The sequence below is a fragment of the Taudactylus pleione genome, unplaced genomic scaffold (assembly GCF_031769625.1).
Source record: "Taudactylus pleione unplaced genomic scaffold, aTauple2 ptg001151l, whole genome shotgun sequence".
NCBI lineage: Eukaryota > Metazoa > Chordata > Amphibia > Anura > Myobatrachidae > Taudactylus > Taudactylus pleione.
In genome coordinates, this window is record NW_028285552.1 from 509,742 (window position 1) to 530,899 (window position 21,158).

At 45.9% G+C, this 21,158-nt stretch overlaps 1 protein-coding gene and 1 pseudogene across 2 annotated transcripts in view; one reads left to right on the forward strand and one right to left on the reverse strand.

Moving 5' to 3' along the window:
* Nucleotides 1-21,158, forward strand: part of AFAP1L1 (actin filament associated protein 1 like 1) — a 112,617-nt gene that overhangs the window by 64,640 nt on the left and 26,819 nt on the right. For both annotated transcript variants that reach the window (XM_088462121.1, XM_088462120.1), the window contains exons 3-10: nt 561-644; nt 9,074-9,262; nt 12,773-12,871; nt 14,775-14,986; nt 16,003-16,182; nt 16,833-16,913; nt 20,694-20,784; nt 20,977-21,129. In XM_088462121.1, the coding sequence (XP_088318247.1) occupies nt 584-644; nt 9,074-9,262; nt 12,773-12,871; nt 14,775-14,986; nt 16,003-16,182; nt 16,833-16,913; nt 20,694-20,784; nt 20,977-21,129 (1,066 nt within the window). In that variant the 5' untranslated portion in view covers nt 561-583. The remainder of the gene's footprint in view (nt 1-560; nt 645-9,073; nt 9,263-12,772; nt 12,872-14,774; nt 14,987-16,002; nt 16,183-16,832; nt 16,914-20,693; nt 20,785-20,976; nt 21,130-21,158) is intronic.
* On the reverse strand, nt 4,390-5,115 carry LOC148453438 (uncharacterized; annotated as a pseudogene).

Sequence of the window (21,158 nt, forward strand, 5' to 3'; positions counted from 1 at the left end):
CACCAGTCATTGCAGATACAAAATAGTTTGGGTTTATTAATACGTTGCTGCCCTCTAGTGGAAGCAAGCCTAACTAGCCTATTTATCAATATTATATTTACTAAAATATGTTTTCACACCCATTAATATATTTAAGTGATACTAAAATAATGTAAAAAGGGCTTTTGGAGCAGTTTTCGTAAGAAAACTTTTTCAAGTCCTTAAATTCGCATTTTCGCAGAATGGGGAGCCAGGAGCCGACGCCTGTGGTCAGCCTTGTGTATGTCTGTATAGACCACAAGCTGATTGTCGCGTGAGGGGTTGCAGGCAGCGCATGCGCGGTCACACTCTCAGGGTAGTTTTTAAAAAAATACCCTGAGAAGTGCATTGAGTGAAACGCAGGGACAGAGCTTTCTCGCAAGTTCTGTCCCTGCATGGGATACAACTTTGTGGTGTATACACATTGCGATTGTGGGCGAATTATCACATCCCATCCGCATCTGATAAATATACCCCAAAGTGTTGATTCTTTATTGCATATTCATTCCTTCTGCTAGTAACACTTGTTTTGTGCTTTCCAGGAGATGACGTGGACTTTCAGTATATGAACACTGCTGCATATCACAATGGTACCAGCTTTGTGGAGTCTCTTTTTGAGGAGTTTGGTATGTTCTCTATATGTTGATTGGGGGACTGGATTTCATTATGTTTTGTCTAAAATTTAGTAGAAATTGCATTTTCTGCACAACTTCATGGATTGTTGCATTAGCGCTGCAGATCGCAGTCCCCCATTATTCTCGTTGGGGCATATTAGCGCTGCAGATCGCAGTCCCCCATTATTCTCAGTGGGGACTATGGTATAAACCCTATGTACCAATGCTCAGACGTCACATACCGCTTTAACCCTATGGATATCTGACACTATGCATGCGCAGTGTCAGATTTCCCGGAAGGAGTATTTCACAAATGTGAAAGACACCTCAAATGTTGGGAAAGTAACCTGCAGGGACAGCGGTTAGTGCTGCAGCTGCCCCTGCACATTCAGTTTACTACATAGCGGGGATATGTACATTTAAAATGAAAATATCCGTCACGATACAGACTGATAATAACTGCAGCAATGTCACAAATATTAATACATAGGCCCCTTTGACTGTGAGCGTAAAGAATTATCTTGTATAATAATTGGCTATGTGCCTGATTCAGCAAGGACTGCAATTGCAAAGCTGCACGCAGGCAGCGATCCTTGCAATCCTTGCTATTATGCTACAGTATGTGTTACCATGATTGGGGAGTCTGGGAAGTGGCTCCTCCTATGTGAAAGTCTGATATGTATAGATGTTTTTTATTTATTTTATTATCTGAAATAAAGTTTGTAGATGTAACCATTATTTGTATATAGCATTTACTATGGCTTGCCTGAGGGTTACTCAGATGTCCGATGGTCACGCAGTTGATCCGGTGCTGCATCCTTGGGCGCAGCAGCGGATCACAGAAGCTGGAAGCGTCCATCTTTTTACTAAAGATTCCCCCTGCGGCTTTGCACAGCCACTGTGTACAAAGACGCAGCAGCTGTGCCTTTGCCGTCTATCTCTGAATCTGCCCTATTATCATATACATTAATAAACATGTATGGTAAAAAATGAATGCATAAAGAAACACATAAATAAAGGGCATGTAGTTGGTATCCCGACGGTCAGGATGCCGGAGGTCAGAATACCGGCTCCAGAATCCCAACTGTGAGTAATAGGGTAAGGGTTAAGGTCCCTACACACTAGACGATTTGGCCGATACCGACGCATCAGAGCGACAAGTCGTTCATATCATCCAGTGTGTACACTTGATCACGGTGCATGCTCCTGCCGGCCGTTGGTCGTATCTTCAGATCTTCCCTACATGCAGGAAGATCTGTCAATCTCGTTTACAATTCGCAGCATATCGTGTAGTGTGTACGCACTACCGAACGATATGTCATTCCGACCCGAATGATGTGGACGTCACTTGACAGGCATTTCCCTAATGACACAGATGCATGCACAGATAAGTGAGATCCGTGCATGCAGCTGTGTTAAAAAAAAAAAAAATGCTTGTTGAGTAAAAAAAAAAAAAAAAAATTACGGTGGGCCCCCCCCTTTAAAAGCACATCTAACTCCGGACTTTTCATGAGCCAGTCCTGGTTGTGAAAATACAGGGAACAAAAGACATAGGGGTCCCCTGTATTTAACACAACCACCACTGGGCTCAGCGAGCCGGTCCTGGTTTTGGAAATACAGGGGACAAAATGAGTAGGGGTCCCCTATATTTTCCATAACCAGCACCGGACTCTTTCTAGCAGAGGTGTAATGCCACAGCCAAAGGAACCCTTTCATCGGGTCCCCCAGCCAAAGCATTACCCCGGATCGCTAGTCAGCCCAGGCCTGGGATCCCTGGAAAGGTGGGAACCCCCCCCCCAATAAATGGTCCCTCTCTCCACGGCACCCCAGGCCTGAGCAGTTAGCCCGGGGCTATCCCAGGCACCCCTGGGCAGTGGGTGACGCATTGACATGTTTGCGTAAAAATAGATGTAATAAGATTGTCTTTTACAGTAGAACTACAGGTCCCAGCAAGCCTCGTCCGCATGCTGGTACTTGGAGAACCACAAGTACCAGCATGCCGGGCATTAAGGGCCTGCTGGTACCTGTAGTTCAGCTGCAAAAGTAATGTTAAAATAAACACAACACTTGCACACTGTGAAAATAGGATTTTTGGGTACCTACCATTGAATCCTTTTCTCTGAGTCAGGCTGGGGAACACTGGACCATGGGTTGTAGGTGGGAAGGCGTGGATTTGGCACAAACACTGAAATCTATAACTCCTCCCCTCTGCAACCCCTGACTTCAGTACAACTTCAAAAGTGCCTGGTAAGGAGAAGCAATACTCAGTGACACTGTCACTCCGAAAACTAGAAATGAAATTGACGGTCAATACGACCCAAAATCATAACTCATACTCAATACCGCTGCGCGTGAGGGAGAGAACACAGTGTCCCCCAGCCTGACTCAGAGAAAAGGATTCAACGGTAAGTACCCAAAAATTCTGTTTTGTCTTTCGTCTGGGCTGGGGGACACTGGACCATGGGATGTTCAAAAGCCGCCCCCATGGGAGGGAGCGCCCAGATGCCCGACCAGAGAACTGTATGCCCAAAATAGGCGTCCCCGGAGGCAAAAACATGAAACCTGTAGAACCGCACAAACGTGTGGACAGAGGACTAGGTAGCTGCGCGACAAACCTGTTCAGCCGAGGCCCTGTGACACGCCGACTAGGAGGTCGCCACGGCCCTAGTGGAATGAGCCAACACCCTAGCTGGTGCCGGGTGCCCCGCCTCTGAGTAAGCCCTTGAAATCACTGAGCGGAGCCATTTTGCAAAGGTCTGCTTTGTGGCTGGCCAGCCCGTTTGTGGGCGTTGTAGAGAACCAATCGAGAATCCGTCTTGCGTAAGATCGAAATTCTGACTAAATAAATGCGTAGGGCCCGGACAACATCAAACAGTGATAGATCGTCCTGGTCCCCTGAGGACTCTGAAGATGAGAAAACAGGAAAAACAATCTCCTGGTTTAAGTGGAAAGATGAAACCACTTTCAGTTGAAAAAAAGGAACCGTCCTGAGCACAGCCCTTTCGTCATGGAGAACAAGAAAAGGTGGTTTGCAGGACAAGGCCCCCAACTCAGAGACCTGCCGAGCCGAGGCATTGGCCATAAGAAAAAACACTTTCCATGTTACGAATCGAAGGTCCACGGATTCCAAAGGTTCAAACGGAGCCTGCTTAAGAGCAGACAGAACCAGGGGCAAATCCCATGGCGCTACTGGTGCTTGAACTGGAGGCTGTATTCGCATGACCCCCTGTAAAAAAGTCTGCACCTCTGGGAGGAGAGCCAGACGCTGCTGAAAGTAAATGGAAAGAGCCGAAATCTGTACCTTCAAAGATTGAAGCCATAAGCCGGCCTCCAGACCTCCCTGCAGAAATGCTAAAAACCTTGGCAGGTGGAACTGGGCAGTATGTACTCCCCGCTGCTCACACCACACAATATAGGTTTTTCAAACCCTGTGGTATTTCTGCGCGGAAACCTGCTTCCGCGCCCGGAGCATGATCCTGATGACTGAAGGGTAAAAACCCCTGGCCTTCAAGAGCCTGGTCTCAACAACCAGGCCATTAAAGCCAACTGAGGTAGGCCCTCATGACAAATGGCCCCTTTAGCAGAAGATCTGGATGCAGAGGCAGACTCCTGAGAACCGTGGCGAACCACGACTGGCACGGCCAGTTTGGAGCCACTAGGATGACTGAAACTGGCTGCTCCCTGACTCCACGGAGTACTCTTGGTAACATGGGAATTGGAGGAATAATGTAGGCCAGATGGAAGTTCCAGGGAACTGTCATGGCATCCACTGCAAATGCCAAAGTATCTCTGGACCTTGCACAAACTCGAGGGACCTTGCAATTTGGTTAGACGCCATCAGGTCCACCTCTGGCAGCCCCCATCTCTGGACCAGCTGCTGGAAAACCTCTGGGTGGAGAGACCACTCCCCTGGCAGGAACGTAGTCCTGCTGAGGTAGCCTGTCTCCCAATTCTCAACCCCCGGTATGAAGACTGCTGAAATTGCCAGGAGGAACTTCTCTGCCCAAGAGAGAATGAGACTTGCCTCTGCCATGGCAAGTACGCTTTTGGTTCTGCCCTGTTGGTTTACATATACCACTGCCGTGGCATTGTCTGATTGGATCCTCACTGGTCGGCCCGCCAGGAGGGCCAGAGCCACGAACAGTGCCGGATAAATGGCCCGGAGGTCCAGCATATTTATTGGGAAACCTATCTCTGATGACGACCAGGTCCCCTGGAGACAGAGTTTCTCCGTCACCGCTCCCCAACCTCTGAGACTTGCGTCTGTGGTGACAATAATCCAGTTGGGAGTCACCAGGGACCGACCCTGGAGAAGGTGATTGGTAATCAGCCACCAGCGAAGTGACTGATGAGTGCTGTCTGACAGAACCAGCAACTGAGAAGAAAGGTCGTCTGAGCGGCCTGTCTAATTCCGGAGAATCTCCCACTGGAGAATCCGTGAATGGAAGCGGCCATACTGGATGGTCTCGAAGGTAGAGACCATCGTGCCTAGTAACCTCATGCCAAGCCAAATGGATGGCCAAGGGGCAGACAGCACTTTACTGACTAAGTCCTGAAGGGCCCGGGCTTTGGGCTCGGGCAAGAAAACCCTTTCCAGTGCTGTATCGAAGATTCAGTATCCACCCATGATGCTGTAACGCCTGCACCGTGTGATCCAGGTGGAGCTGAAGTTGGGCAGCGGAATCCGCCTTAACTAGCAAATTGTCCAAATAGGGAATCACCGTTATTCCCTCAGAATGCAGTAAGCTTGCCAATGCTGCCATGTTCTTTGTGAAGACCCGTGGAGCTGTAGCCAAACCGAATGGCAGAGCCTGGAACTGGTAATGGGCTCTTCCGACCGCAAGTAGAGATTGATGCCCCGCCCAAATCGGTATGTGGAGATATGCATCTCAGATGTCGATAGACGCCAGAAACTCGTTTGCTGACATACCCTGGATCACTGATCGGAGCGACTCCATGTGAAACCGATCCACCCACAGGTTGGCATTCAAGGCTCGTAGATTCAAAATCGGCCGATAAGTGCTGTTGGGTTTCTGGACTAGGAACAAGTTGGAGTAAAACCACTGTTCCTGTTGAGCCTGTGGAACAGGACCTATAACCCCTTCTGAGCAGAGGGAACTGATAGCCTGGTTTAAGGCCCGTCTCTTTTCTGGCTCCCTGGGTCATGCTGTAGCGAAGAAACGTTGTGGCGGCTGCCACCTTAGGTCGATCACATAACCTCGGGAGACAATGCCCCTTACCCAGGCATCTACTCCCGAAGCTACCCACCTGTCTCAGAAAAGAAGGAGATGGCCCCCTACCTTCCCTGAGACCGGATGGGCTGAGATCCTGTCAGGTACTCTGCTTCTCAGATGCCCTAGCACCTGGGCGCCTGAATGTGCCGAAGAATCTACCCCGGGGGGCAGAACCCCTACTGGGAAAAGAGCATCCTCGGGCCCCCTGATCTCTAATCATTTCCCCTCCTCAAAAGGAAGAACAGAAGGCTCAGAAATGTGAGCCCTTTAGCTTCTGAGGCACCACAGGCAGAAAAGTGCTCTTTCCACATGTCGCCTTGGATATAATAGTATCAAGCTCAGAGCCGAACAGGATACCTCCACAAAAAGACAGAGACTCTAAAGCACGTTTAGATTCGGCGTCCGCCTCCCAGGCGTGAAGTCAGAGTGTTCTGCGTGCCGCGACTGCCGTGGCTGAGACTCTAGAGGAAATTTGCACTCCATCTTGTGCGGCCTCACATACATAGTCTGCAGCCACACGTATCTGTTCCGCCAGTACCAGTAAGTCCTCTCTGGATGAGTCACCGGCAAGGCTTGCCACTAATTTGTCAACTCACTTCTCCATGGCGCGAGAGACCCATGCAGATGCCAATAATGGGTGAATAACCACTCCGGCGCCCATAAAAATACTCCTAAGGCATCCCTCCAATTTTTTGTCCAGCGGATCCTTAAATGAGGCTGCCCCTTGCATAGGCAGAGCCATGTGCTTTGCTAAACGAGCCACAGCCGCATCCACTCTTGGAGGCAGCTCCCACTTAGCGACCTGCTCCTGTGGAAAGGGATAAAGGGCTGCAAATTTACAAGGAGTAGCATACTTTTTATCTGGGGTCTTCCAGGCTTTCTCTACCAGATCTGAAAGATCCTGAGACACTGGGAAACAAACAACCCTCTTACGCCTCCGCTTAAACGGCCCTTCCACCCTAGCTAAGGTGTCAAGGTCCAGACAGTCCAAAGACTGTCGTACTGCCATAATAAGGTCCTCTACGCTCTGACTTGATGCAGAGTCTGAACCTTCCTCGTCAGGCAGAACCTCCTCTTGGAGTTCCCCCTCCTCTTCTTCCTCCCCCTCGGGATCTGACTCCAACAAGACACTGGAAGGAGGAGGACGCTTATGCGTAGTGCATAGTTTAGACTCCTCAAAGAAGCGTTCCATAATGACCGATACTTTCTCGACCCCTACCGCCGAGCGCTCCATTGTAAGGACCCATGGTGGATCAGGACCCTGGTAACCACCCCCTGCAACAGCAGGCGCTGAGGGCAAAACAGGCGCTGGCGCTGCTTGGGCTAATTCCTCTCTACGGCGGAGCAACGTCACCAGGGCAGAGAGTGAACGGCTGAGCCCATGCCGGATCCTCCATAAGTGGAGTGGCTTCCCAAGCTGGCTGCGCACACGTGGGCACCAGCTGACAGTCCATACACAAAGCCCCTGCATCCAGTTGTCCACACAGCAATTTAGCCTGACACTGGGCACATGTAAAAAATATAGCCATAGTGGGGTTCTGGCCCTTTGTGGACTTTTTGTCCATCATTGGAGCACCCCCCTTTCTGCGCTGCCTGGCCACAGCAGTCAGCCCGGAAAAGAAAACAAAATACAAGAAATATAACAAGTGGCAATGAATATGCAAACACTCCAAGCAGGCACAAGAACAGATTACAGTAATACTGAAAACTACTTGGCTGTACCCTGCAGAGGGAAAGGAGCTTGTGCTGTCCTCCCTCCATGCTGTTCAGGCTTGTGTCCTTTAAAAAGCTGTGATCAGACTTCCTTGGAGCCTGCATTTTGCCTCTGGAGAGTGGGGGGAACCATCAGCCATGGCTCTTCCCCCCTGTAATACTGAAGCGAGCCTCACTGCTCCTTCCTTCAAGTGTTACTCCCCTCAGTGGGGAAAGCACTTGGACTGACCCGCATTTACCTAAAAAACCTGGTATTCCCAGGTGGTCTCCCATCCAAGTACTAACCAGGCCCAACACTGCATAGCTTCCAAGAACAGCCTGTCCAGTCTGGTGTTTCTGTAGGGCTCAACTGCGGTCGGTCTGTAGTTGGCGCTCTCCCCACAGGAGCCGCGACAAGAAACCTGGCAAGATGGCACCCGCCATCCAGGACCACGCCGATTGCCTACACCTCTAACAGGTAACAGCAGCACGCTAACCCCAGGCCTAGACTGTCTCTTCAGAGACGGGAGTGTGTGGAATGGGGGAAGCTCTCAGCGCCATCCCCCCCTTAGATGCGTCTCTCCCCGTTGCTTTACACTCCAGCTGTGTGCTGCTATAAGCAGAGCAGCCCTGAAAAACCGTGCCTCTCTCCACAGGCACTAAACTTACACTGAAGTCAGGGATTGCAGAGGGGAGGAGTTATAGATTTCAGTGTTAGTGCCAAATCCACGCCTTCCCACCTACAACCCATGGTCCAGTGTCCCCCAGCCCAGACGAAAGAGAATGTATAAGTTTATTACATACATACACACTCACACATACTTACCTTCAATCCCTGGATAGGCCCTCTTGTCCAAGTAGGCATCTACATCTTCTTAAAAAAAAATTAAAAACACAAAGTCCCGACCCACGAACTTAGTACCATCCTCTAAGGCTGGTGCTATCCGAATAATAGCTCAGCAGCAGCATTTCTCTATAGAAATCCTGGTGCTGAGCGTCCATTGGCTGAGAGAAGTGAGCCTCTGCTTCTCTCAGCCAATGAACGGTTCCCACCATTGGCTTCAATGGTGAGAACCGCTAGGAAACCTAATAGTGTCTCTCCTGGGCACCACAAGTGCATGTCTGGGTCCTGCATCCAGCTGTATGTTGTGGGTTCCATTCAGCAAGGAAAGTTGTATTCCAAATATGAAATCACTAACAGCGGCTACGTGTGAGGTGAAATGCTAATGTCTCAGATCAGTGTTTATTGTCCTTAGCTAGGAAAACAACACCCACTTTTCTATTCTTCAAACCTGAATACTGGAGGATGACCTCATCGAGATGTCTATCAATAGACTGATGTTAGAAACTTTACAAGCAGGCCACCCTAACAAAATTCTGCTTTAATGACATCCGTGTCATTATCGCATGTGTGAGTCATTGTTATGGAATCCTGGGTATCTCAATAAATATATAATGTATTGGAAACACTCTATTTAGTTCTTTGTAACGTTTGTTTTTATTCTTTTTGTGCAGACTGTGACCTGCAAGGTTTACGTGATATGCAGGATGATTATAGAGAGTCAGAGAGACCATCTTCTCCTCTCCCACCAGCACCTTGTGTCCCTCCACCTCCTCTACCAACCACTCCACCACCAGAGGATTACTATGAAGAAGCGGTGCCCCTTGGACCAGGGAAATCCACAGAGTATATCACATCTCGCAGTAAGTAATCTCTTCCCTTCTCACCAAGGTGGTCACACAGGCCTCCTCCTGGCAGGGCCTATGTCCAGTGTGGTGATAGACAGAAATCACCCAATTGGAAGAAATGAGCTGAGAGTTAGTACGCTCATTGCAAAACCGTTTCTTCTACAGCTCATCCATCCACATTTATATTCAATCCCTATACATCACATATTTTTAATATTACACAACAATTACAATGTACACCTTTATTAACAGCATTGTGCACAAGCTACATTTTTAAATATAGTGATGTCTCTTCAATCTATACTATATCCTGCTGCACCTTTTTGTCTAGCATCTTCTGCATCACTATCTACAACATTGCCTTGTCTATATATTATATACCTGCTCAGCTCAGTCGCCTTCAGACTGCATTGCAGCTACTTAGATGTGAGTGTTTTGTTTTTGTTTTTTTAAATTGATCTTATGCATTATGTTCGTTTTTACTTATTTTATGCCTGTTATTTATTCCATGATATTTATGTGATACTGAGAAACCTTCTATTTATTTCAAGATTATCCATCATCGAGAATTAATCTTCAAGATAATTGTTGCCATTTTACCTATATTACACAATATAAATAAAGGATTATTATTTCAACTGATATTAGTGGATGGATATTCTCTTATACTGTGTGGAGTTTGTATATTCTTCCTTTGCTTGTGTGGGTTTTCTCTGTGGGTTTCCTCCCACATTCCAAAAATATGAAAATACGTATATTGGTAGGTTAATTGGATCCTAAAAAACAAAAACTTAACTCTAGTGTGCAGTGGCAGTTCCAGAGGTGGGGCTGCAGTAGTCGAAAATTCAAACAGAGCCACACCAACTGCCAGTCAGTCCTGGCTGGCAATGTTTGGCAGCGTTTGGGGTGGCAGTTGGTGTGGCTCCCCTATTTGAATTTTGGACTGTGTTGCAGCCCCCACTGCTAGTGTGTATGTGTGTGTGCATGTAGTAGGAAACATAGATTGTAAGCTCCACTGGCACGGGGACTGATGTGAATTGCTAAATATTCTCTGTAAAGCGCTGCAGAATATGTGTACGCTTTATAAATAACTGGTAATAAATAAATAATATACAGCTCATTTACATAAGTGAGTAAAGGAATTGATCCACCCAGCACATTTGATTGAGGCCTAACCATTTAACCATTGGATTTCAACAATCATACATTGTTCTCAGATTACACTGTGGCAGGAGTTCCCAAACTCTGGGCCTGATTCAGACCCGGTCGCTATGAGAGTACTCTCGCACAATGCGTATGAAAATTTGTCAAAGTGACGCCACGGGAAGCGAACGCTCGCTAAGGCATAAGCACGCCCACCATGTCTTAGTGAGCGGCCACTTTATCTGAGCATACGCCCAATCGCACAGGCAGAGCTGCCCACCAGAAAAACGTTATCTCCAGGAAGTGTATTAAAACATTGGTACATCGAGCACCATCTGATGCTAACGCAGTGCTTGCAGTTGCTTTACCCTACAACAAGCATTGCGAGGAAATCAGTGTAAAAAAAAGGCAAGTGACGTGTACTATGACGCTGTCTGTTAATTATGCACGCCTCAAAAACGGCGTTAAAACACTCAGGCATGCCTGCTTTCGCAAATCCAACCCACCGTTTTTACTGGACTGCCCCGTCACCACCCACAAAACGGTCTCCTGTCACTCACTCTGCTGGGCTGGCTGTGCTGGGCGAGCGAGCGGTCAGTGAACGCATTGTGTATTTCGTGCACGCACACTGCGATGCATGCGCAGATTAGCAAACATCGGCAATAGCGAACGCATTCCAGATACCGTCCAGGTCTGAATCAGGCCCTCTGTCCTCAAGGCACCCTAACAGTCCAGGTTTTAAGGATATCCATGCTTGTGTAAAGCTATTATGAAACTTACTGAGGTACTAATTAAGCCACATGTGCTTAAGTGTAGCTATCCTGATAACCTGGATTGTTAGGGTGTCTTGAGGACCGAGTTTGAGAACCACTGCACTATGGGTTTATTCATCTATAAAGTATCCGCGACCTAAGTAGGAACCAGAGAAACATTTCTTCCCATCATATCCAATAAATACACTTTATTTTGATTGGATTAATATTGGGCATTGCTGTCTTTTTCGTGTCAGACTATGATATTGAGCCAATTGATATATGAGCATGTGGGGCATAATAAGATTATTAATGTTTGCGTGTGTAGACCTATACAGATCTTGCATATTTTCGCACTTCAAATGGTCGAGTGGAGCCATAAGCAGCACGGTCACGTTTCCATTTACAGGTGAAGGGGTATATCTGGGTGGTTTCATGGATTTTATAACACATATACATGAAACCTCTGTACAGAATGTGTTATGTGTGAGAATCTTTATCCAGAAAGTATTGTGGTGAATGAACAATGCAGCAGTGGGGCAGTGGCTGGGTATAGCCTGACACAGCAGACTGAATAATAAGGATAAACACAGAATCAGGTAAATGCAGAAATAGTTGAGGCAGATATAACATTGGATGTAGTATAAACACCAATTCCTGGAGATCTGTTGAAACCAGGTAGCAAAGCTAGTCAGGCTGCAGGATGACAGTGATGCAGGTATTTGTACAGGATATGTACAAAGATAAGCTGGTTAGTAACTTGTGCAAATACACAGTTCAGAATAAGCTGGAAATTGAATTGACAAAAACAAAGTTCCTGGTATAAGTAGATAATGCTATAATGATGTATATACTTAATGCTGCTAATAATACTGCAGCTGCTTATATGCAATGAAGCGGAGAGTAATCTTACAAAGATGAACTAGTACTTGAAGTTGCTCACTGGATACAAGTGAACACGAGCTGGGACCTGAAGTACCAACATTTACCGAGAATCCCTGATTGTACAATCTTAGGTGCTTCAGCTGCTACCTATTCAGCAAACACTAGGATCAAGATTCTAGGATTTATGGCTGATCCCAAGTTTAAATGTATTGGTCTGGCCCAGTGCATTATAACAGTGAGCACATGTACAGGTAATCACTGGCTGAGGAGAGAAAACCATTCCCATGCTGAAATGGTATGACCACAGCACCCCATGTGGCAGGAGATTAAATTGCAGTCAGATTGTGAATCCTGACCTGTGCTAATGGGGCGTTTGTACTGTATGTAGGAAATGTTGTGCGGGGCATGTCAATGGAATTGCGAGCTGTGCATAGACTGATCTTTTGCACCAAGGATAGAGCTGATGCAAGTGTTCACTCAAAATAATGACTGTACCAACTACCAATACAAGTGTACAGATAGGGGCCACAGAGATACATACAACTCAGCATATTGGTGAATATTCACATTTAGTTTTGTCCAGTTATGGCCAACTTGTGCTCGGCTCTGCATCAGCTTCTATAAACGGAAGGTATTCGTGTAATCTATGTTGTCCGATCATTTTAGTATATAGAGTAAATGTTCTACTTCTGGTTCCCAGTTTCAGCTTTGATATTTCTCTAATGTTTCTTCTTGTTGTGCACAGGTAGCACCAGTCCTCCCAATTCCATAGAAGATGGATATTATGAAGAAGCAGATAACAATTACCCACTGACTCAGATCAATGGGGAGCAGAAGAACTCCTGTAAGTGACCTCAGCGATACATACCACTGTGCTGCCATACATCTTTCACTCCCCTCTCTCTTTTTGCAGGTATAGGAAATTGCTGATCAGCTTCTTTAAGAATGTGAAAAAATAAGTTGTCAGGTAGTCTGGGCACTACAGCAGGGCACCACAGTATTAGACCACGAAGCAGATAGTAATCTGTCTGTTCTCACTTTTATAATCCAATCTTACCCTTTTTAAAGTACAACATTTTTTGAAAATTGTCCATAGTAAGCTTTACATTTTAGCGAGTAAATAGGACTCTTTGGGGGACTGTCCTTGACCTACCCTCTGGTGGACAGATCTGCAGGAATGAGGTTTGAGTGACATAGTATTGGCACACACATAAGTGCAATTGTTACTGTACAATACAGTATATATTTTAACAAATAATAATTTTTGTCTTTGATATGTTTGCCACAAAATTGGTCTTACAGTAATAAGTAACATGGTACAAAAAGCAAGGATGTGCTATTACCAATAGTAACCGATCAGATACATTTCTTTAGCAGATTAGTGTAGTTGAGGGGTATACAGCATACGGCCCGCCAGCTGCTATGGAACTACACATCCCAGCATGCCCTGCCACAGATTTAGTATGCCCGAATACCAAAACTATCGCAGGGCATGCTGGAATGTGTAGTTCCACAGCAGCTGGAGGGCTGCATGTGCGTAGTCATTCTAATGAAAGCTATTATGTGACACAGGGACCTATTCATCAACACTAAAATAACGTTTTTAAGGACATTTTCCTTAAATAACATTATTTTGGTATTCATGTAGCCACTTAGCACAGGAGATATCACAGATATCTCATTGCTAAGTTCCCCTGCGTTAATTTCCACACTCCCCATACATTAGTACTAGGGATGTGCAGGCTCGGATAGGTTCGAGTTTGCACGTGGAGTTCGGATTTTTCCCTCCAAAAAAACGGAACTCAGAACGAGGCAAAACGTCATCTTACATGGACGAACATCATCATTCCTTGTCTTTTGTCCAGGAATGATGATGTTCGTCCATGTAAGATGACGTTTAGCCTCTTTCTGAGTTCCGTTTTTTTGGAGGGAAAAATCCGAACTCCACGTGCAAACTCGAACCTATCCGAGCCTGCACATCCCTAATTAGTACATTAGTATGGGGATGTGGAAATTGTGGTATTCATCAAATTCCGAAAATTATGAATTTTCGGAATGTGATGCAGTTACTATTCGCCACTGTGAGATGGCGAATAGCAGAATCGACTTACCTGTATCCGCGTGTGCAGGTCCCCCGACGAGTCCCTCCGGCGCTCTGCTCCGTCCTCAGGCTCCGGAGGCTGGTCGGACATGTGTGCTCCCCAGCAGAGCACAAGAAAGTTTAGAAAAAGAAAAAAAAAAGGTTTTGTTTTTTTTTCTAATCTGTCATGTGGTCTGCTGGGAAACCACATGACAGACCAGCAGGACGGAGCCGGAGGCTGCTGCGCGGACAGGTAAGTCGGGGGGGGAGGGAAGGTGAGCGGAGGGGGGGGAGGGTCGGGGGGGTACACAAACTTACCGCATCTGTAGGCAGTGCTGCGCATGCGCTGGTTTTACAGATGTTACAGCGCATGCGCAGCACTGTTTCCAGATGCGATAAGGTAGTTTAGGCAGGGAAAAGTATCTATTTCCCGAAAGCTGTCATCGCAAAAATGACAGCTTTTCGGAATAGATACTTATGGAGAGGTGGAATGATGAATTCCACCTATAATTAGCTAGAACTCCATGCGAGTTCTAAACCTAATTATCTCCATCTAATTTTTAGGTTTAATGAATAGGCCCCTCAGTATTATAGGTTGCAGCACAGCTGTATTATATGCACCATTAAATTAAATTAATGAGCATTAAATGTGTTTCTTTATGCACAGATAACGAGTCAGATGGTCTGAGCAGCTCCTATGAGTCCTACGATGAGGAAGATGAAGAGAGTAAAGCTCAGCGATTAATGCATCAGTGGCCTTCACAGGAGGCTTCATTGCATCTGGTTCGGGACAGCAGGATCTGTGCATTCCTCCTGCGCAAGAAGCGGTTTGGACAGTGGGCTAAGCAGCTGACACTCATCAGGGACAATAAATTATTGGTAAGAGGAATTAAGTCTCCAATTTCTTACATGATTGGAAATAAGTGGTCTGGAGTAAAGCTGCTGATAGAATAAATACACGGAGTAGGAAGGAAGGAAGGGAATACATTCTGTTACGTCCGCAATATCAAAATACTCTGTGTGCCAGAAGGGATTTCCTGTATCTAGGTGCTTGTGGCTACTGGGATGGAAACAAATTGCAACTGTGAGAATGTGACCTAGGCGTTTAGAGGAGATGTTATACAGGCATCTGCGAGGAACCAGCTGCCTGGCACGTGAAGACAACTAGGCGGAATGGTAGTAGTTTGCCTTTGGCACACGGATGCCTTTGCTCTAGTGTCACACGGTCTGCCACAGACCTGAGCATATTGTAGTGCGCCCTCATTTGTATGAGATGGGCCATTTACATCAGAGCCATACTTATTACAGCAAGTGTGTGTGTGGATGTGTGTGTGTGTCAAAGGTGGATGTGACCCAATTGTTTAAATAAAGAGAAGAAAGGTTAAAACAACTGCCTGCACTATTCACTCACATTTATTGCAAGTGGGTTAATGCCCCTTCCAAGCTCCAGCCAGTATAAGCACTGTTACACACTGCATGTCAAATATAACCATGCTCTTAACACATAAAAAACACATCAAGCCGCTTGGCACTGATACACGTACTCTGACTACTTAGTTAAACTGTCAGATGTAAGGAGGAGTCAGCGTATGTGTATCAGTGCCATGAGTGCCGTCCAGCGACTTGATTTATCTACTGTATATACTGGTACAGTTTTTAAAACGTGAGAATATTCTTTGTGCTAAGGCTATTGTGGCTGTACTGCATGTGCTCATCACTATAACATACTTATCCTCCTGGCTTGCTGCCCTACTGGCGTTGGAGCACTCCAATAATTGCACAGATTAGTACTCTGATCAGAAGACACTTCCGTTACAGTAACTGTGTGCTATGAAAGTGTGATGTTGTGTGCTGGCATCCTAGTAATCCTGCCATCTAACATTGCCTTTCCGTAGTGTTACAAGAGCTCTAAAGACCAGCATCCTCACTTGGAGATGCCTTTGGCCCTGTGCAGTGTGACGTATGTACCCAAGGACGGGCGCCGTAAGAAACACGAGCTACGCTTCTGCCTCCCTAATTCTGAGCTTCTTGTGTTGGCCGTCCAGAGTCAGGAGCAGGCCGAAGAATGGATGAGGGTGAGGACTCGGAAATCCGTCAGTCACACAGAATACTGAATATGGATGTTATCTATTATTAGCTATAAAGTAGAATATTAATGGCATTACATCCGCTCACTGTTACCATGCTAGATGAAACAAATCTGGGCGTGCCGTATGTTATAGAACAAATTATTGTCCAAAGGGCGCCGACTTGCCTCTTTACCCTGGAAAGCCCACTGCACACTGCTGGTACACGCGAGAGCCCCCTCATATGTACACCTCCATTTCCAGTAGCTGATAGAAGGTAAAAGGATTGCTACTATATTATATCTAAAATGTTTGCTACAATATACTAGACATTGGGAGGGGCAAAGGCCATGGATATAGCTTCTGACATTAATTGTTACATCTGCTGAAGAAAATCTTTGCTTACCTGTAATGACTTATTGTTATTAGGGGATGTAGTCCGTTTTGCTTACATTTCCTTTGCATATGGCACTAAAATAATAGAGGAGGCGTGTTATATGCTGTATGTTGTTGTACATTTACATACACACCTAAACTAGTGCTCTAGTGTCATTAATAAACAGCCAAGCTTCTATTCTCTTAGACCTGTAAAGTTAGTATATGTAGTACCCTGTGCTCTGATCTGTATTACTTACTCCTATATAACCGTCTTCATGCAGGTGATAAAGGAAGCCACCAGCCCAAACACAATGCAACTTTCTGCGTCACCAGCACTGAGGCATAGACTAGATCTGGACAAGGTGAGATTCTCCTACAAGTGAAAAGGGAAAAACATGGGTCCGATCATAATTTTTTATGTTCTGTTAATATCCAAAGTGCATCACCCTACATCTTCCCTGCGCTGCTGCTGCCCTGACAGCTCCAGTTGGCAGTGTATAGTCTGTGGGGAACAGCTGCCTATGTAATAAAGCCCGTGCTGTCTGGGGCCAGGAGAGTGTGGCAGATGTCACTGGACTCTCCTGGCTGATACCTGTGGGTGACCCGGCTGTGCTTGGGATATTTGTCTCAAAACTGACTTTCAGGTGGATTTTTCTCTAATAGGGGTATTCAATATGAAACGTTAACCTCGCCAGCGAGGTTTTCGCCGCACATCGGAGGTTTTGCCAGCGAAACAGTATCGCGCGTGCTCCCGCGTATCCCCGTATTCAATTTGAAATCGTCGAAAACAGGAACCGGCGATACTTGGAACGGCGAAAAAAAACTTGAACTTTCAGGAATTAATTGTAGGAGCCCCCTAAAGATGTCCAGACCTCGGGGGTCACTATGGGTACCCCCGTTTTTGCCTGCAGAAGAAAGTCGGGGTTTTTAAATAGCTGTGCAGGTGTTTTTTTTCCCGACATTGAAGAAGTGATGCAGAAGGGCACTTAGGTTTTTTTTTTTTTTTTTTTTTAAGTGGTCTCATCAAATTTGGGGTACATGAAAATGGGTACTAGCATATTTTTAAGTCCCTAAAGGTAATTTTTAAAAATTCTGCAAAAATGCACCTGCCGCTACTTTGCGCAATGAAAAAAACACCCGCCCCATACTTGGGGACCCCACCAGAAATAATTTCGTTACTTTGGGGGTTTTTTTACCTAATTTTTTTTTTAAAACCCCAATTTTTTTTTTTAAGGGTGTCCCGATTTTTTTAGGACATTTTTTTATGAACATTTCCTTTTAAGGGGACATTCCCAAAACTACAGGCTATTTTTTATAAGCCTACACCCCCAAACCCCTATTCTGCATTTTTTTTCACTTGCTATAGTGTTTAGAAAAATTATCCCTGTTTTTTAAAAAATGACCCTTGACCCCATTTAAGGAAAAAAACGGGAATTTTCGGGAAATATGCCTGGGACCCCCCTAAAGATGTCCAGACATGGGGGATCACTATGGGTAACCCCGTTTTTGCCTGCAAAAGAAAGTCAGGTTTTTAAATAGCTTTGGAAGGTGTTTTTTCCTGCCGCGGCTATTAGAAACCCCAACTTCCTTCAGGAGTTAAAAATGGGGGTACCCATAGTGATCCCCCATGTCTAGACATCTTTAGGGGGGTCTCTAGAATATTTCCAGAAAATTCCCGTTTTAGTTAACCTGTAAAAAAAATTTGTAAAAAATTACAAAAAAAATGACATAAGGTCCCCCCCCCAAAAGCCAAACCAGCCCCAGGCTTGCCAGCCAGTGGTGGTTTCTAAAAATACGGGGAACAAAATGTGTAGGGTTCCACCATATTTTAGAAACCAACACCAGGCTGCAGGGACTAGTACTGGTTTTAAATATAGGGGGCAAAAACGACGTGGGGTACCCGCTATATTTAAGACCAGACCCAACCGACCGGGGTGTAATGCCACAGCCCGGAGACCCAATCACTGGGGCTCCAGGTCCAAAGCATTACACCCCAAGTCGGTCAGCGCAAGCTGGTGATCTCGGGGGAGTCGGGGACCCCCCAAAAAGGGTTCCCCCTCTCCCGAGCACCACAGGCTTACGCTGAAGCCTGGGGCTCATCCCCATACCCCTGGAGCAGTGGGTATGGGGGTAATAGGGGGGCCAAATAATGTCACACTATTGTACTTTACAGTGGAACTACAAGTGCCAGCATGCCTGCCATTTTGCACTTGTGGAACTACAAGTGCCAGCAGACATGCGGCACCTGTAATTTCACTGTAAAATAAATATTTAAAAAAAGACTAAACACACACACCGTGCCAGTATAAGTTTATTACATACACCTACCCATTCACACATACTTACCTATACCAGATGTTCTGTCCTCTTCTCCAGTAGAAATCCTTAAAATTTGGCCCTGTAAGGAAGATTTCATACTCGCCTACATCCAGCGCTGGTCCCCGCAGTAATCCATGGGATTAATAAAAAGAAAAACGCATTTACCCGATCCACGTTACAAGCTATCTGTATGTGTGTTGTCACACATACAGATAGCTCCCGAATGGCCGCTGCCGGCACTTCACGGGGCATTGCAGTCCCGTCAGCCAATCAGCAGCAGCGCTCACTGTAGAGCGCCCTCTGATTGTCTCCGGTAACTGACAGTTCCCACGTGGGCTGACTTATACAGGACACGGTGTGTGTTTTGTCTTTTTTTAACTATTTATTTTACAGAGATCACCGGCTTGCGCTGACCGACTTGGGGTGTAATGCTTTGGACCTGGAGCCCCGGTGATTGGGTCTCTGGGCTGTGGCATTACACCCCGGTCGGTTGGGTCTGGTGCTGGTCTTAAATATAGGGGGTACCCCACGTCATTTTTGCCCCCTATATTTAAAACCAGCACTAGTCCCTGCAGCCTGGTGTTGGTTTCTAAAAAAATACGGTGGAACCCTACACATTTTGTTCCCCGTATTTTCAGAAACAACCACTGGCTGGCAAGCCTGGGGCTGGTTTGGCTATTGGGGGGGGGACCTTATGTCATTTTTTTTTCTAAATTTTTACAAATTTTTTTTACAGGCTAACAAAAACGGGAATTTTCTGGAAATATTCTAGGGACCCCCCTCATGATGTATAGACATGGGGGATCACTATGGGTACCTCCATTTTTAACTCCTGAAGGAAGTCGGGGTTTCTAATAGCCGCGGCAACTGCATAAATGCGACTTTGAAGAAAGTGGTGCAGAAGAGCATTTAGAATTTTTTTGGGGGGAAAAATAACTATGCCCAGCAAATTTGGGGTACTTGAAAATGGGGGTCAGCATATTTTAAAGTTGCTAAAGAGACTTGAAAAAATCATGAAAAACCCACTTGCGCAAGGAGCTGCCATGGAAAAAACATATGGGGCATACTTGGGGACCCCCCCAGAGTCCAGTTCGCTATTTTTTAACTTTGTTCCCCAACATTCTTTTTTTTTGGTCCCCAAATTCAAAGTGCTTTTTTTGGGGTGTCCCGATTTTTTTTTTTTTTTTTTTACACAGATCGTTTCATGGGGTCATTCTGAAGGGTGCAGGCTATTTTTTTTAAGCCTGCACTCCTAAACTCCAATTCTGCACTTTTTTTTGCCACCTATTCAGTGGTGAAAAGTTATCCCCGTTTTTTGCCAAAGACTTTTCGAACCTGCGAAAAGTCTTTGAAATTGAATACGGTGTAAAACTAAAACCTGCGATAATGACGTCATAGGTGCGATATTAACGCAAAAACGGACTTATCGCTCCCATATTGAATACCCCTGTAAGTATCTTACCAGCTATATAACCAGAGGCAGAACACAACATGGCCGGGCCCCACAGCTAAATTTTTAGGGAGGGCCCAGTGATCCCAGTTTGCCCCTCCTGAAGGCCCTACTCAACTCTTCCGGCATTGCCAAGCCCAGCTCTCCTCCAGGCGCTATAGCAGCCCCACACGCACTCCTGTAGCAGAAGTTCTACCATTTTATTTCATACATGCAGGTGATTTTTTTTTTCTTTCGAATATACAAACTTAAAATAAATAATGTATGTTTTGTACGGACAAATGTATCTTCTATTCAGGGTCGTATTTAGGTTAAAGTATATTATTTAAGTATCTCCTGTCTTTGTTATTAGTGACCGCTTGTGTTTCCACAGAGACTCTCCCATGACAAGACGTCAGACTCCGACAGTGCAGCCAATGGGGACAACAGCTCCCCCAGCAGTGGGAAGGAGAACAGGGACAATGGTGAGTCCTCTAGTTACAAAGATGTGAGGTGATTGCCATATTCTCCACCAGAACTCTCTTCTCATATTTGTAGCTACTTCTGCGGGAAATTGCTCAGCCTGCAGACATCTAATGTCCTTTCTATTAAACTTTGATAAGTTAGTAAGTGAGCTCCTCTAAGGACCCATATAAGACACATTATGTTGCCCATAGGGAAGTGTCGGAGGAGTGGTCTGGCTGAACTGAAAGGTTCCATGAGTCGGGCTGCAGGGAAGAAAATTACAAGGATAATTAGTTTCTCTAAAAAGAAGCCTTCTGCAGAGGAGCAGCACACTTCCTCCACAGATGAAGACATCCCTTGCTGTGGTAAGTATCACCCATAGTCTCAGCTATGA